Here is an 18240-nt window from a genome sequence, read left to right on the forward strand (position 1 = left end):
CCGCTGATCAGTGCCAAGTTTTACTCGGTGAGTCGGTGAACAGATGAATTTACCTCGAATTTTGATGAAATAATCAGCTTAAAAATCTCGGCATCTTCCAAATGAACACTTCTTCGTAAATGTAAGTAACGTAGAATTGTCTCCGTTCCTGTTTCAATCATTTTAAGTCGTTTATCCAGAGGCATATCTGAACCACACTGGCGTGACATGAATTAATAACTTTGCACATGCACTGATCAGACTTTTGTGTTGTTCGCTTGTGTGTAGATCAGAGACTCCTTGATGGAGAATTTGCCATGCCGCTCCCAAAGAAAATTCCTCGAGGTGGAAAATCCAAAAGTCAAGATGAAGGCCGTGTGTTTGCAAATCGCTACCGTATGGAGAAACGACTTGGAAGCGGCAGCTTTGGAACTGTTTACTTGGTGGAAGACATGAAAACTAAAGGAGAATGGTGAACAATTGTGATAACACAAGCTGAGAGATAATTAGATAAATTAATTTTTTGACAACCTGCTGTTGCAGCTGAAAATTGAAGTGTTTAAGTGTCATAAATGTGAATAAAATGCTACATTCTAATGACAAGTTCTTTCGTCTAATCACCAAATTGAACTTGCGCGTAAAATCCCAATCAGTTGTAAGGCTTACGTACATTCCTTTAGCTTCTAATCCCCTGAGGGTATTTTAATAGTAGCGCCGTTCCATCCAGAACCTTCCTTAATTCCATGTATAATATTTTCCACATAAGAATCGTGCACTGACGTTTATATTTTGGAAAATATTGACTGTTTTGTGTAACTTTTTTGACTAATTAGTGTTGTGTCTGGTTCACACTAGCAACATAAACAAAATAATTAAGATCAGATTTTCAGCATATTATCCTTGTGTCATTACTTTACTGCTGTCTTTATGTTGCGTTCACACTGCTGGCTAAAACGTCAACATAAAGAGCTGCTGGCTTTCTCTCCCAGTTTTCTTAGGTGGTTTTCCCCCTGCCGCTTTGACTTCCTCTCACTCCCTCCCCCCCTCCCCACTAACTGACCCTGGGTATCTGAGGATGATGATCTGCACAGCTCCTTTCCATTATTTTCATGATGCATTAAGTTTCCTTTAATTAATAAGGTTGAATATTCCTAATATAGTTATCATTATGTTGTTAAAAGTGATGGTCTCATTAAATTCTTTTAATCATTGTTTAATTATCAATTTACTCATTTAGGAAAGTGTTGAAAGAAATCTATGTTGGTGAGCTGCAGCCTGATGAAACAGTTGATGCCATGCGAGAGGCCAGATTGTTGTCCAATGTATGTTTATTTTTAACATAGATACATAGGGGATATTACACAGTGGCTCAAAGATATGAATTTTATGGTCAAATTACAAAAACAATATCTCACGAGTGAGCACAGTGAACTAGTGAGATATTGTTTTCGTCACGAGAACATAAAATTCATTTCTTTGAGCCACTATGAAAGGTTCTTTTTTATTATATAGACATAAACTACAGAAGCAAGTCAAAAGCACAAACTGTATGCGATTTGTAGCTCAGCTGCTAAAATACCTTGAATATCTCTCCTTTTATTTGCTTTAAAGAACCTCCTCGAATAGTTTTAAGCCCTATGAAGTTTCTTTCTTCATTTTGGCAATTTCGTGCTCCTTGTTGAATGATTTTATTTTGGCATTAGTGAATTTAATATCCCTATCACTCACCATCGTTCAACTGGCATTTGGCAAAGTTTGGCAGCAGTGTAATGCAATGGTGCAAAATGGCGCCATCCATATGGGAGGATTGCGTGGCACAAATTTAAAGGGGCTAGGTCATGCTATTTTATGTAATTTTGTTTAATTTTGTTAATTATGAGCTCTAAACATCAAATTGGCAGAGCCATTTGCAAAATCATGACCACTTAACAACTGAGAATGATTCTGATATAAACTGATATAAATTTGAAAAAAGGTAGGCCAACGTTTTTACGTATTTACCCAAATGCAATCCATTTTAATCCTCTCCAGGTCTGTTCATCCATGTCCCTTCTTGGCTTTCCTGTGTTTTGTTTGAGATCTTCTATAGTTTTGAGCTGTTTTTATGATATTTTAGTTAATTCTATGACCATCTGATCAGTGCTTAAATTGCCTAGAATTGCGTGACCTAGCCCCTTTAACATAAGTTTTCAATAGGCCCTTTGCAGCTAAGCCATTGCGTGATCTACTTTTCAGAAAATTATGGGCTGCAACTTTAAGAATGCCAGAAACGGAGAAAGCATGTTAAAAATATCAAAATGGCCAAGTTTGAAGCCCCTGGCATTAAAGAATGAGATTTTATGATGGTTTGAATTTTTAAAAACTAAGAAGATTTGTGTGAAAAAATGTTGGAGTGCAAGATCTTGCTCTCCAGCAACATTTTCTTTAGATATCCTTGAAATTTTCCAAAAATTCAAAATGGCGTATAAATTTACTCTTTAATGCTAGGGTCCTCAAACTTGGCCATTTTGGTATTTTCGATTTGCTCTTTCCATTTCTGGCATTCTTTATTGGAAAATTTTGTCACATGACCCTAGCTGCAAAGGGCCTACATATTCTGAAGTGAGATGAAGGCTAACCTGCAAACAAGAATCTGTCAATCAATATTTCCAAAACAGTTTGCATATATACTGTCTGTAAAAAGGTAGTCAAGACTTTGATGTAGAATCTGTCAATTGCTCAAATGCATTTTTAATTTTCAGCTTAATCATCCCAATATTGTAAAGTTTTTGGACAGTTTTGTCGATGGAGAATTCTTTTGTATTGTTACAGAATATTGTGAGGTAAGCTTTCAACTTTTAGAGCTATTTTATTTATAGTAGTCTTAGTTCTTACCTCTAATTGAGAGAAAATGTATCACAGTTGAGAGAGATATTACCTGGACTGTTATCATGTGTTCAATCAGATCTTTTTTGATGTACTGTTGTCCTCGAAAGGGTTGATGCCACTCAGGTTAAGAACTGAGCAGCTCTACCTTCTCAAATGCAATGATTTTTCTGTGTGAGTGGTATCTATCTAGTTGGAAGTTAGTGCCAATGTGGCCAGTTGTTCAATTGCTATAATGATGCGTTTTTATTATTATCATTTATCTTAGGGAGGTGACCTGGATGACAAAATCAAGGCTTGGAAAAAAGCTGGGAAGAGATTTGACGAGTCATTAATTTTGGCCTGGTTTATACAGTTAGTGTTAGCTGTCAAATTCATGCATGAACAGTAAGTATAATTCCTAAAGAGTTTGATTTTTACATCACACATAAGTTAAATATTATTCAATCAGACCAACGCCAAGGTTCTATCAACTTTTATAAAATTTTGTTTAGATATAACACATGCTATACACCTTATTCCAAAATGGCCGACATTTCAGTATTCTTTTGTTTACTTGAAAATGAGCCTGTGTTGCCTCGTTTAAGGGAAAATATTCTTTTGAATTTCAAGTTTCAGAACGAGGCAACAAGGGCTAATTTGCAAGTAAACAAAAGAATACTTAAATAGCGGTCATTTTGGAATAAGGTGTATGATTCGTCGAAAGGGACTCCTTCTGATTTACATAACCTGATGCAGAACACTCAATTTTCTGGGAGACTGCCACCTGGTTAGCTCAGTTGGTAGAGCGCCAGACTGCTGTATGGGAGGTTGAGGGTTCAAGCCCCAGACCGGACCAACACTCAGGGTCTTAAAATTACTGAGGAGAATGTGCTGCCCTTGTTATTACATCTGTAAATGGTCAGATGTTCAAGTCTTCTCGGATAAGGACTATAAACCATAGGCCCTGTCTCCTGCATCTTCAGTGTTACGTGGTCAGCAGGGGACATTAAAGAACCCACACACATATTAAAAAAAGTATTTGTTGATATCTAAACCTTCCTATGCATCTCGGTTTTTTACTTTGGAACTTTTTTCCTGACTTTTCTACTAAATAACCTCAATATGTACTGTCTGTTGATGTCTGATTCCGTTACAAACATGCTTGATATCTTAAGGAACATACCTGACCAGTATTAACATTATTCATTTACTACCTTTGGGTAGTCCATATGGAGAAAAACTTTACCTTTGCCCTTAGCCTTACTCAAGACTTCAGCAGAGTTTTTCTTGATATGGATCCCAGTCATTCTCCCTTGAGATATGTTGTTTGTGTTTTATGATGAAGAGTTATGGTGTGTACCACTTGGTTTCAGGATCTGTACTAGTTTCAAGTGCTTTTTGTCCAATATGGCTGGATTAAATGATTATTAAACCACGACCTACTGTTTACTGGTACTGACAACTTTAGAACTATGACTATGACTATTAGAACATTTTAGGATCATTAAATGTAATATTCACTATGTTGTTTAATTTCAGGAGAATTCTACACAGAGACTTAAAGACAAGGTACTTCACTGCATCTGAAATTGGTGATAGGGTGGGGGGAGGTAATTTATCAAACATAAAAGACCATGTTTGACCACATTTCCAAACACTGGGAGGAGAGTTGAAAATATGACAGCGGAGTATTTTTGACAAACTTTAAGGTGTTTGGAAATGTGGTTTAACGCTGCCATGAGTGTTTGATAAATACTCTTAATAAAAACTGAAACTAAGGAGAAAATGGAGAAATAAAATCGTGAAAATCTATGCTTATTAAGATCAGGTATCCATACATCGTCATCATTGTGATTCCCTTTGTTTAAACATGATGAATTAGAAATGAGATTGAGAAATCCTTGAGAAAAACAGAATCGGCAATTTGACACCAGAAACAAACACCTTGTGGAAAAACTCATAATTGTAATTTTCTGCCTTTTTTCCTGGGATCAAATGTGAACAGATAGAAACACCCCAGAGTATCTCTTAGAGTTAAAGAGCTTGATGAAAATTTAGGACCAAAATAACCCCAAAATCCTTTCTACCTAACTGCCTTTTTTGTGTCTACAACTTACTGTTAACTGAAGTTATTGCCAATAGAGTGACCCAGAAATCATTGTTACTGTTAGAAAAGATGTTCAAGATATCACCAATAAGAATAGTCACTAATATTTTCTGTTTCAGAAATATTTTCCTCAAGAAAAACTTGATCAAATTAGGTAGGTACGTTACAGTTCAAACAAGCTTATCAGAAGCACTGAATGGGTACCTTGGACCAATAGTTCATAATTTCACATGAGATCTGTTGTATTTTTGTATTTTTATTATTTTGTTCAGTTTTTTCATTTAAGGAATATGCAGCAAATTATAACATATCTAGCAAAGCATACTTACTATACGTAGTGTGCGTCATAAATACCTGGCCCGAGCAAAGCTAACTTAACTTACAACACAAATTTAATTCCATGGCAATGTTCTAGACCTTTTAGCTGTGCATCAGCGAGTTGTGACGCACTTGAGATGTTTGAATAGTACTCAAGCAACTGTTACCCTTCCTGTTTGCTCTCCAAACCTCCGGGGTGCATAGTGACCCTATGATGCATGCTAATGCATGAATCAATAATTGTTAACTACTAAGACATCCACATGTAAAGATACATCCTGAGACTATATGCTAAATGTTAAATACACTAGAGATGTGGCTTACACTTGGATCATTTATGAGCATGTTATTTACGCAAATGTTTAAGTTGATAACAATAAAAATCAGTCATGATCTTTAATTTTGTTTTTTCAGGTGATTTTGGTATTTCAAGAATTTTGATGGGTACATCAGATATGGCGACAACATTCACTGGTACACCGTACTACATGAGTCCTGAAGTGCTGAAACATGAAGGATACAAGTACAAGTCTGATATATGGTATGACTGACACATGATATTGATATAATTACTGACATTGTATGTTTCTATTAGTTGAAGTCTGCATCAGACCAAGTGACACATAGGTGCCAGAGCTATAGCAGTTTCTGTAGCATGACGTGACTAGAAGTGTTTCTACTCACCCCTGGATGGGATGGCAGTTCACTGCAGGGTTACCCCTAGAACACAACCCAAAGACCCCAGCCAGCTGCTCAATTTGGAGTTCAGAAACTATTTAATTTCTACTACAGTATAATTGACAAATAGATTCTTTATTGTCTTGGGTCTGTTCAGTAATAGATCACAGATGACTTCAAAATGCTGTAAGAACAAAACATTGGCAATTAGACTTTATGTGTGCGTGTCACTTATGTTCTTGCCACATTTTGACATCTTCTGTGATCTATTAAGCAATTAGCTTGAGATTTCTATTGCGTGATAGTTGACGAGGGTGCAGCCCAAGTCAACTATCACGCATAGAAATTGAGAGCGAATAATTATCTCCCTCAGAGCTTTATTATCTAGCTCTCTGCACGCATTGCAGGCCTATGATGAGGGAGCATATGAAAGGCCGTATGCAAGAACGTCCCCTGGATTTTTCGGCCATTTTTGAAAGTGCTCAAAACTAGCTGAATTTTGGCATGTGGGCTTCATTTCACCTGAGAAACATTGCTCTGAAGTTTTTTTCGCTAGGTTGCTTTTCATTCTCGAGAAATAACGTATGCAAAAAAGGCACACAGGTTGAAAAAACTGAGTGGTTTATTGCATACGCAATATGTCGAGAACAAAGCGAACTTTAGTGTGAAAACTACGCGATATTGCTTAACATACCTGAACGAAACTGCATGCGAAATTTGGAGCGTTTTCGACAAAGTTCCCTTTTGATTAAAATACATGACGCCCTTTTCCTGCTGAGTCCTTCAAATAAAGAAAGCCGGGCCTTTGTTATGATAAACAGAGCCAATCCTTTGTTATAATAGCCAAGCCAAGCCTTTGTTATAAGTCGAAGTCTCGCCTTGGTTTATTATAACAAAGGATCGGCCCACTGTAACCGCAAGGACTTTGATTTTACTTAGAAACCAGCAAAATGTCAATTTCATGCAACTTAAATAAGCTCAAATTTGTTGATTTCAGGTCAAAAGTGGTTAAAATGTTGACTCATGTTAACGTGCAGCGGCAAGGATGTTGATTTCTCTTAGAAAGCAGCAAAATGTCAATTTCACGCAACGTAAAAGCTAAAAAATGTCGATTTTAGGTCAAAAAAGGTTTAAATGTTGATTTCACGTTAACCCATGATGGGAAGGTTGTTGATTTAACTTACAAAACAGCAAAATGTTAATTTCACGCAACGTATAAACTCAAAAATGTGGATTTCAGGTCTAAATAGGTAAAAATGCTGATTTCACGTCAATGCGTGACAGCAAGGATGTTGATTTCACTTAGAAAACAGCAAAATGTTAATTTCACGCAACGTATAAGCTCAAAAATGTTGATTTCAGGTCTAAATAGGTAAAAATGCTCATTTCATGTTAACGTGTGACAGCAAGGATGTTGATTTCACTTAGAAAACAGCAAAATGTTAATTTCACGCAACGTATAAGCTCAAAAATGTTGATTTCAGGTCTAAATAGGTAAAATATGGTGGCCGGAAAATAGTGTTAACATCTGGAACTTACTTTGGTTATCTGGGACAATGATTATCTGCACTGAACAAATAAACAATAAATAAGCACTTTTCCAAATACAGCAATGTCTTAAATGGCTAAAAATCACGAGATAAATACATGTCTTTCGACAAACGCGATCATAGCTTTATGTCACGCACTGCCTAACAGATTAACAAATTAACCCTTCTGCGCAACGTACGGGTCTCCATACATCTGCATGTCCGCTGATCCCAGAAGTTCAAAACACTACAAATCATGCCGATATGAAATAAAATCAACGCAACCTGGAGTTACCAGTTCAAGAAATGCGAGCAGAATGTGATTGCAATGCATGCCGGGAAGGGTCTTTACACCTCGTGCGCGGGAAAACATGGCGGTCGATACAAGACAAATTTTATAAGTCAAAAACCAGTTCTCGCTTTCCAAACTTTGACACTAGCAACGCTTGGCAAATGGGCCACAACTCACGAGAGGGTATTTTTCTTGGGCAAGAACTGCTCTTGGACTTTGCTGCCTGGCTGGATCTGACTTCGAACGCTGATAACACGATTATGGTATATCAGCTACCTTCGAAGTTTGAGAACACATTTTGATTCTTTAAAATGTGCCGATGACTTACGGGTTTATTGAGGCTTTATGATGCCTCTCAACCACCAGGCAGGCATACAAGGTACTTTAACACAATGCTTAAGATATTAGTTGACAGAGCTCTAATGTGGCACATCTCTTTTTTGTTCGATGGTATTTCGTTTGACGCTCGATCAATTCACGTGTTGTGTTCACGTCACAATAACCGATGTAAACAATCTGTTCCCAGATTTCTGCTCTATATACTATTTTCCTTTGACTTTAAGACAGCTAAGATTCAGTGGAATACACTATAAACAGTCTGCCTGTTTGCTGTTGAACAAAATAGTAAGTTTTCTTTTGTTTTTTTCCCCAACAAAAGATCTCCAAAAGATGCCGCTTGGAAAACTGAGTTTTTTGCATACGTTATTTCACGAGAACGAAAAGTGCCCCAGCCAAAAAAACTTCAGAGCAATGTTTCTCAGGTAAAACGAAGCCTACGTGCCAAAATTCAGCTGTTTTTGAGCACTTTCAAAATGGCCAAGAAATCTAGGGGACGTTCTTCCACGTGGCCTTTCATATCTCCCTCAGAGCTTTATTATCTAGCTCTCTGCACGCATTGCAGGCCTATGATGAGGGAGCATAAATTATTGTTTTAGTATAAGTCTACTAGTTGTTCAAAACTTTATCTAAATCCCCTTCACAGACACTTTGAAAATGCCAAGAAACGGCCATCATTTTGTTAACAACTGTACACTGCTATGCTACTATCTATCACAGAATGGATAGTGAGTAACATAGCCAATTAGAGAACGGCATTCGTGATAGAGCGCTAGTAGATTTATACTAATACTGAGTAGATGAGCAGCAATGTGGGAGCTGAAAAAAAAAAATGTTTACTTAATGATACATCTATACATCTGTCCTCCGGTAGATCATAATAATTTATTAAGAACCAATCAAAATGCAAGAATAATTTGACTTATTATATTAAAAAAATTATAAATTTTCCTGCTCTCGACCAATCACTAGGCAATAATATTCTCAGTTGTATAATGAATTCAGTAATCAAGCATTAATTTTTGCATTTTGCTTCACTTCACAGCTAAAAAGGCTCATAAATAACTGACATTTTTCCTTGACAGGTCTATGGGTGTGGTCTTGTATGAATTGTGTAATCTACAGCATGCTTTTCAGGGTGAGGTAAGACTCTTCACTGTAGGTTCAATACAAGACAAGGCTTTCATGAGCAAATTACCTACCTCACTTAAATTCTATAGTACTGGATGCCTTGGAGACAGTCGAAGCCTTGCTGCTGCAGTTAAGGAAAATGCAAACCAAAGACTCCAGATCATTTTATATTCTTTGCCCATGGTTATTAGTAAATGAAAATTGCTGCTTGAGGCTGTTTAATTTGTATTTCCCTATGTTGTTTATGTTAGCAGCTTCTAGAACACAAGACTGAACAACAAATCTGGTTTGTTAAATTGTAACAAAAACTAAATATAATCCAGAGTAACACACATACACCTGGCCCCTGTAACAAAATCTGTGTCAAGTTGATTGTAAATGTTGTTTCAGAGTCTGATGGGTGTCATGTACAAAATTGTCGAAGGAAATCCTCCAAAATTATCAGAAAAATACAGCAGGGAACTACAGACATTGTATGAAAGGTATGAGTACTGTTAAATGAGTGTCCCTGGACTTAAAATATGAAACTGCATGTGCTTTTCAATCAATGTCAAATGATTTTAATGTGCAAACTTGAGTATCTGTAATGTTTAGGGATATTAGGAACTAACAATTCCAGGTAAAGATTCATTCATTCAGATTTGTAATGTATGAAAAAATGACAATATGATAGTTATCTTATAATTTAATTTGTTTTAGAGGTCTTTAGATAAACACAGCCATTATTATTGTTTTTTTGAAGTCATGTAATTGTAATAATTGTGGGTGGCTATTTCTTTTGTTTTCGCTTTTGATTCTACAGAGTAGCTTGTTTTTCCTGATGTGATTGCGATTTTATCGTAGCATGTTAGATAAAGATCCAGCCAAACGACCAAGTGCAAGTGAAGTTCTTAGAAATGAATACATTGCACAGAATTTAGCGGTAAGAAATTATTTGTATCTAAATAATGCACAGTTTACACTGAATCATTTCTTGGTGGCTCTGTCCATACTCTCCTATTGTGTCTTCTTTTACAGTAGTATTAATAATAGTAGTTATCACGCGTACAACTCTGCTGATTGTAATTGCATTACTGATGATATTTATTTTTCTATAATGTATATTTTTCTATCAAACTTATTAAATTGGCAAAATGGACACAATATATTTTGAGTGTTCTCTTTATTATGTGTATTCCAAAGTTTATAAAATCCACCTATGACCAAGTCATGTTTTAGAAGCCTTAATGTTAATGGCTTAGTTTTAAGCCTGGTCTAATCAATCAAACATGTTTGTCTAACATTCCCACGTCACATTGTGTGAACTGGCCAAATAATTGCACATTGTGTTTGATACATAATGCTTGAAGAGAATTTATAATTCAGAGATAGTTAATCAATCAGCCTTGCTAATCCAACAGGACTCTACAGGGTTAGGTTTGATTGTTTAGCCATAACTCCTATGTTTACTGACTAACAGACTGAAATTGTACAATTTGTTTTATTGCAGAAACTAAAGCATCAAATGGATGATAAACTTAACTTTTCTATAGGGTAAGTACAATAGTTTAATTATTTAGTTAATCCACAAACTACTGCGAAAAATATACCATCATAACTTTCCATGCATATCTCACTTGTCAACAAATAACCTAATTTCCAAAGTGTGTTGGAAGTTTGTCACATTAGAACCTGGTTATACTGTCCAGCTCCTATAAGTATCTGTTGTACTTTGTCTTAAAAGTGGGTGGAAAGTCTTGGCTTCTACTCCTGTTTGGAGAACTCAGAAGTTTGTTTGTTTGTTTGTTTTTACAGTAACTTCAACCACACTCTTGAGTATTAATTAGCCTGTTCCAGGCTCTCAGTCAGTGTAGGATTGGAAAAAGCAGGCAGGCAATGAGCAGAGAGGACCCTCTCTTTTTCTCTCCCAGATTCTGCTCATCACCCGGTCACTTTTTCAATCCCACCCAATGACTGAGAGACTGGAACAGGTTAATTGTTGTTTATGCGTATGGTTTCTATGGTTTCTTGGTTATAGATCAGGTAAACAAGGTAATTCAAGACAACTAATTGAACCTCGAGGTGGCAGCTTGTATCAAGAACCAGAAGGAAGACCTCTTACTCCAATGTAAGTACAAATTGTTATTAAATGACTAAGAATAGTACTTCATTTTGATTGGCTGAAAACAGGTCGATTTATCATTAATTTTTAAAGTGGTTCTATGATCAAATTTTTACCCCTTGATTTTTGGGTGTATCACATAGAATTCCATGAAAGAATAAAAACACCATTTACCGTTTTTTCAAATATCTCCATTAGTTCCAGAGATATTTAAGTTTGAAAAATGTGTGAAATATGCAAATGAGATGACTGATGACGTCATACACTCAACCCAACATTACATTAAGTATATAAATAGAGCTATCTCGGTCAATTTGCAGCAGAATTCATTGAAACTTGGTAGGCTAATAGTTCTACAGAAAACACACCTACGGCTATAAAAAATTCTGTTCCCATGGCAACTCACTCTTTTCCAGTCCCCACCCACTTGATTTCTATATGTTAGTGATTTTGAGCTTGAAAAACATTTAACAAGACCACAAACTGGAGCTAACATATTTATATGCTTGCTGGATCGTGCATATGAGACACTGTTAGCAAATATCAAAATGGATTGCCAAAGGTGGCCAGAAAAGCCTTTAATATTGGGGAGGTCTGGAACCCAGTATGTTGCCATGGTAACAAAACTGTTAGGCTCGTACTGTGGAGCACATTTAGTAGAGTCTTACTGCAAAGAAACAAGCATTTCTGACACAAATTGGCTGAGATATATTTCTTCATTGTTTGGTTGAGTGTATGACGTCATCATTTAGCTAATTTGCGTATTTTAAAAACTTGAATATATCAGGAATGAAAAGAGACATTTGAAAATAGTAAATGGCATTTTTCTTCTCATACGTACTACTTGTTTATGTGTTAAAATGGCTTAGATAGGAGAGATGCAATTTCGTCATAGTACCACTTTAATTAGTATTGCATTGTAAATTAATATGTTCATGTTCATAATTTTCTCAGTCATTTAAATGGGTGATTGTGTAAAAGCTCAAGTAACTAAGGATTTCCACTACTCGTGATATTTGAAAATTCTTTCAAGTTGACTCACCTAAAGGTTCATGCAATTTTGAGAGAATTTTCAAATATCATTCAATTATGTAACTACTGTCAGTTTCTTAGAAGTGTCCTTCATAGACCTTTCCAAAGTGACCCGGGTGGAGAGGAAACACAGTGTGGTGGGGACTGGAATAATCCACAATCATTCTCCTGTTGGACTGATCTGTTGACATCTGTTGTCAACAGTTTGTGTTCACAGTTCCGTCATCAGTATCGAAAAAACTCGTGAAAATCATTGACGGTTGTTTCCGTACAGCGTACTGTCGTACATCATTTTACTGTGATAAAAAATGACACAAGTAAGTTTTAACTTAAAGTATTGTTAACTTAACAGTGAAGTAATATAAAATTGTGCGCTGTCAAAAAAATGTAAGACGTTCACTATTTATAGGGACAAAATGAAACTGAGGAAACAACAAAAAGCTGATGAGGAGGCTGAAAAAATTAGGTTTGTTGTATTCTGTTTGTTCTCTGATCTTTAACGAAGCCCTCTGGGAAAACGTTAAACCAACATAGTACATGGTTACAAAGTGTTTTTCCAGCTTTCCGCTCGATTTCTTTATTCATAAACCAAAGGCTACGTGCTTAATTCCTTGAATTAAATAACTAAATATTTCATATGCTTTACTTGTGATATTTATATTCCTTTGTATCTGTGTTTGCAGGAGATTTACTGCTGCCCAGAAAGCTGAAAATCAAGAACGATACACTTCACACAAGAAAAATCAGGTACAATGAGACGGAATATCTCTCATAAATAAGATTAATTGGATATTTGTTTAAGATGCATTTTCTCTTAGGCAACAAGCCGTTTTCACACCAGAAACAGGCATGACCTCAGACACGTTTTCCGCGTAATAGCATGGGTGACAAATCACTCCTTAATTTTAGCGCGAAAATTCAGCGTTAATTTATAATTTCACATGTGAAATTAAAAAATTGCCATGGCAACTTTTTGATACAATAAACAAGTCAAATACCCACGATTGTATGCATAATTTGTCACGCATGATATTAACAGGTAATCAAATGTTATACTCGTAAAATGTTGACAAAACGCGTGTGGAGTTATTTCCTTATTTCACACTTCACCATTTAATTACCAATACTTAAATGTGTTACGTAACTAGTGTGAATGCAGCCTGTAAACAAGCTGTCTTGGAAACCGTATGTAGAGAGGACTAAAATTATAGAATAGATAGACCATGGATATAGTGGATATCCTTGGCTCCACCTGCTACTCCAACAGAGCTTGTACACAGGATGGTGTGAATGTGGCAAGTGAAAGTTTGGATGAATAACTCGTCGGGATTTTATCATCTAGTTACCGGTCTGAAGCGACAGGTAGGTAGACGAGTAAAATCAGAGAATTATCACCATAAAACTGTAATCACCTTGAATGGTTTATCCGTCTATATCCCAGAGAGCTTATGTCTATTTTGATACTATTGACAAGAGACTTGAACATCCTGGAGTTTGTAATTTGGCTTGGCAAGCCGAGAAGTGTAGTGATGGAAATCACCAGAGCATATGCCATTTCTGATTTACCTTGTGCCTCTGTTTCAAAACGAGTCTTTGTGCAAAAACTTTCTTAAGAAAATAGGTTTGATTTGCATGAAACTGAACCTGCAGGGGAATTATTTCCGTATGAATGGTTTCACACAATTTCTCGTTTTGACACAGCGGCAAAAGGCAACTCGGAAATGGCCTGTTTGGGCTTTCATACTTTCCTGGGTTTCCGAGGATATCTGAATCTCTTTACGTCTGGTCTAACGTTCTCGCAATAAAATTGTTTCCTTAATCAGAACCGTGTATCATTACCATGGGTTGAGGAGCACCCGGATGTGTTTAATGATGCTGCATTCACTATCACAGCAACTGACTCAATGGACTTCACTCCACCCGCCGCACCCTACACATCAGTGCCTGTTGTGTCACGTAATAACAGGGATGATCAGCAGTGTGCGACAGGTAAGCTTAGCACAGTGTCACAGTGGAATCTTGTTTACGGACATTGCAGGGACATTCCTAGTAGTTGTATTTGGAGAAGCTTAATTGTGAATTTTTGTTTCCGCGGAACTGAGTGGACATTTGGTTTCATTTTCGCCAGAAAATAACTGGAGGAAAGTGAGGTTCAAACTTCATTATTGAACAAAATCTCAGATAACAAACTTTCCTTTCAGTTATGCAGCTTAACAGTACAAATGAAAAATTATGATACTTTGAAAAATAACAAGCGCAAAACAGTTAAGTGTTTTCGAGACAACAAACGTTTGTAACTATTCAGTCATCTCGCGAATGATTAGATAGTCTTAAACGTTCGGCGTTTATTTGTTAGCGTTTAATCGTTTTGATTAATATCAGATAATTGTTAAATGTGTTGTTGTAGCTGAAGCATCGCTTAGTTTGACAGACGTGTCAGAAATTCCTGATGATGCTGAGTTCGCAGAGACGTTCTACTCACAATTTGATGACGAGTTTGAAAACGATGAAAGTGAAGATGAACTGGACGATGAAGATGACTTCAGTGCCCTGATGGGTCAAATGCAGGACGCGTTAGATCAGACAGCGTCAGGTGACCAAACACTAGGTGATGCTGACTTACCGAGTGAAGGACTTACAGACACATGGAGACACAAGAGAATTCAAGGACTCAGAGCGTATCCTAACACATTCCTGACACGAGTGTGGTATTAAACCCAAACTGTTGCAGTTGAGTTAGAAAACTCAGTGAAAGGATCCGAACTAACGAATGGAATTTTCGAGCCCCAAATGGTTTAAAATCGAGTGTCTATTTAACAGTTAGATTATGAGCTCGAGATTTCTATCGCGTGATAGTTGACGAGGGCACAGCCTGAGTCACTATCTCGCGATAGAAATCGCGAACGAAGAACCTAGTTGTTTTAGTATAAATCTAATAGTTGTTCAAAACTTTATCTAAATCCTGTTCACAGACACTTTGAAAACGCAAAGGAGTGGTCGTCATATTGTGAACAAGCGCACACTGCTACGCTACTCAATATTTACAACAGAAAAGAGAGTGAGTAATAGAACGTGTTAGAACGATGTACACTTAAACTTGATAGAAACACAGAACTAGCTGTTGACGTAATGATGGCGCGAGCAAAGAGAATTTACATTTTGATCATCAAATTGAACAAGTTGTTTCTTTTTTTCTAAAAGAAATAGAAAACATGTTCTCTTTGTTCTATCGAGTTTTAGTATAAATCTACTAGTGTTCTATCACGAATGCCGCTCTCTGATTGGCTACGCTACTCACTATCTATTCTGTGATAAATAGTGAGTAGCGTAGCAGTATCCGTTTGGTAACAAAATGACGGCCGCCTCTTTGTGTTTTCGAAGTGTCTGTGAAGAGGAGTAAGATAAAGTTTTGAACGACTAGTAGATTTATACTAAAAGAATTAGATTATTCACTCTCGATTTCTATGCGTGATAGTTGACTAAGGTACATAGAAATCGAGAATGAATAATCTAATTTTTTGATAGAAACTCGATAGAAACGCGGTACATGTTTGCTATTCTGACAAAATTACTTCATTGCGAGCGGCTGAGAGCAGGACACGCTACATGTTTTCTCCTTGAAACCTGTCTGCTTCAGTTGCTGGAGACCTTAGTGAACGTTTGCACCCGCGTGTACGTAATTTTCTTTGTCATATAATAATGAGTAATCGTATGAAAGCTCGAGCAATTAAGGATTTCCACTACTCGTGACAGGCGAGTGCAATTTGAAAGAATTTTCAAATATGACTCGTACTGGAAATCCTTAATTGCACTCGGATTCATATAATTTCCTATACATATTCATTCGGTTTACCCTACGAAGACTCTACCCTCTTTCATGATTTAATCGTATTCAGGATGTCACAGTTTGTATTCATCCATGTTTACCTTAACTTGTAACTAGCGAGTGTGAGAAGTTACTTGGTGGTGAAGCATTTCGTCGAGTGTATTCTTACCTCAAACAAGTTCGCTTTGGAGACGAGCTGAGAAATGAAGACTCCATACTGGACGGACTGGCGAAAATTGTAGATAAACCAGGAGACTGCTTTATTGTGGATCAGTTGCTTTTTATGGAAAAACAAGCCGAGATTGCTGCCATGACGTAATTCTAGTTTGAATGTAGTTTTAAGAAGTAATGTAAATATGAATGTCAATGTGTAAAATGTAGCTTCATAAGTTAAGATTGCAAGGAGCCCATTTTCCCGCCAACGGCACTCGCTCGTTAATTGTGCGTTTAGCTCGTTCAAATTGTAGCAGAGGTACAGACTGCTCGCGACGGAAAAGTCAATTGTTATTTTTGTATTAGAGTGAATTTGACTTGCGACTTTGAAATTAGAAGAAACCCGGGAGCAAAAAGAAACAAATTTCTGGTTTTGCTCTCAGTATGAAACAAAAGTGTCGAGAAGTGCTAGGCATTGGTGTATTAGGAGTATTTTTGATAAGTTATCATGTTCCACTGAAACCTAACCTTATTTCCGCGCAACAACTCTCTCTCTCAAACAGTCACGTCTGACGCACGTCATTAAGGATTGCGTTACAAGCAATTAGGGACTGACCGTTATATTTTGAGGGGGAGTGGGGTTGGGCAGTTTTCTGGGGCATGAGTTGTGAGTTCATATGTGCTAAATCATTATTTGGCTGTGTGACTGCGCGATGCCGTCCACATTTCACCCTTGGTCATCAGAGTCTCCAGCAGCTCAGTGGTTAGAGCATCCGCCTAGATCACAGAGGGTTCAAATCCCATCTGTAACTCGGTTTTTTTTCTGAGTTGATGCTATTTCTGCGTGAAATTTTGCAATAGTTTGGGCAAGAATTTTGTTAACATCGGAAGTCAAAATAATGATATTAGAAAGCACTTCCTCGATTTTTATCCCATGGCTCCCCTTGCACTTTTTTTAGCTGTTTTTGTTGTCCCGGAATGTTTTTGCAAATTACTCACCCCCCCACCCCCCCCCCCCCGCCTCTTTAGAAAAATAATGGTCAGCCAAAACCACTTGTCCACTCTCCAGTGTTGCCTTGCCCAGATTTTGAAAACTACTCAGGGTCACTTAGAGAACTACTAAAGGGTTGTCCTTTGGGGAAATATGGTGTATCTCTGAAGAATAAATTTCTAGGTTAGCTAGGTTCTTCTATAGAATCCTCAGGCGACGTAAGTGAAAAAACGTAGTCTACGATCAGGCTCTCTGGCGCTGCGGCACGAGCAGTGAAGCTACAAGAGGAGAACCTGCTCGTAAGCTAGAAAAAAAAAAGGCGTCATTTTAAGTTATTGGTGCTGTTAATATACAGACTTAAAAGTTGTTTCTTTTATTTTCATTTTTGGCATTGGCGTAGTTTCTGTTGTTGTTCTCCATCGTCCATAGATATGAATCGAACACATTTCATTTGTAACAAGAGGTATGGACAACAGTACCAAACATATTTTAGTAGATCTTATTAGCTACTTTTCATCATTTTGAAATAAAATTGTGTGTTTATTGCAGCATGTGTAGGTAGTAGAATGTTGGTTACGTTTCTATGTTAAACGACGAAGTCAGTTCAGTGGGCAATAAATGAAACCAACCGGGCAGATTGTCCTATTTCGGGGTCAATATTAACTACTTAATAACCGAGAGTGAGGTCGTTGCGGGAAAATCTCAAACTGAGGTCTTGCCGTATTGACCGAGCGATAGCGAGGTCAATACGGTAAGCCGAGGTTTGAGATTTTCCCGTAACGACCGAACGGTCGAGGTTATTAAGTTGTTTATTATATGGCTCACGAATTGAAGAAAAAAAAATTATTCGAGCGGAAGTTGTCAATTTACATCCGGCGATGCGCGCGTTTACCGATTCATTCATCGTGTCAAACCCAGGG

At 37.1% G+C, this 18240-nt stretch overlaps 1 protein-coding gene across 1 annotated transcript; it reads left to right on the forward strand.

The window, feature by feature from the left end:
* Window positions 1-9: 9 nt before the first annotated feature.
* Window positions 10-17868, forward strand: LOC110045439 (serine/threonine-protein kinase Nek11-like). The gene is made up of 18 exons (XM_020751043.2): window positions 10-121; window positions 268-451; window positions 1217-1301; window positions 2721-2801; window positions 3113-3231; window positions 4366-4395; window positions 5053-5087; window positions 5666-5792; window positions 9172-9229; window positions 9608-9699; window positions 10061-10139; window positions 10707-10750; window positions 11235-11324; window positions 12760-12816; window positions 13034-13097; window positions 14174-14339; window positions 14758-15028; window positions 16294-17868. The coding sequence occupies exons 2-18, from the start codon at window positions 297-299 to the stop codon at window positions 16493-16495; spliced, it is 1755 nt and encodes a 584-aa protein (XP_020606702.1). The 5' UTR covers window positions 10-121; window positions 268-296; the 3' UTR covers window positions 16496-17868.
* The last annotated feature ends 372 nt before the right edge of the window (window positions 17869-18240 follow it).

The sequence above is a fragment of the Orbicella faveolata genome, unplaced genomic scaffold, assembly GCF_042242905.1.
Source record: "Orbicella faveolata isolate gen_17 unplaced genomic scaffold, um_ofav_v1 contig_46, whole genome shotgun sequence".
Taxonomy (NCBI): domain Eukaryota; kingdom Metazoa; phylum Cnidaria; class Anthozoa; order Scleractinia; family Merulinidae; genus Orbicella; species Orbicella faveolata.

Bases quoted from the DNA above. Each gene is read 5' to 3' on its own strand.
- LOC110045439 (XM_020751043.2), top strand. From the start codon at position 297: ATGCCGCTCCCAAAGAAAATTCCTCGAGGTGGAAAATCCAAAAGTCAA. The intron at 12,817-13,033 runs GTTTGTTGTATT...CTGTGTTTGCAG, and splicing joins GAGGAGGCTGAAAAAATTAG to GAGATTTACTGCTGCCCAGA. The intron at 14,340-14,757 runs GTAAGCTTAGCA...GTGTTGTTGTAG, and splicing joins TGATCAGCAGTGTGCGACAG to CTGAAGCATCGCTTAGTTTG.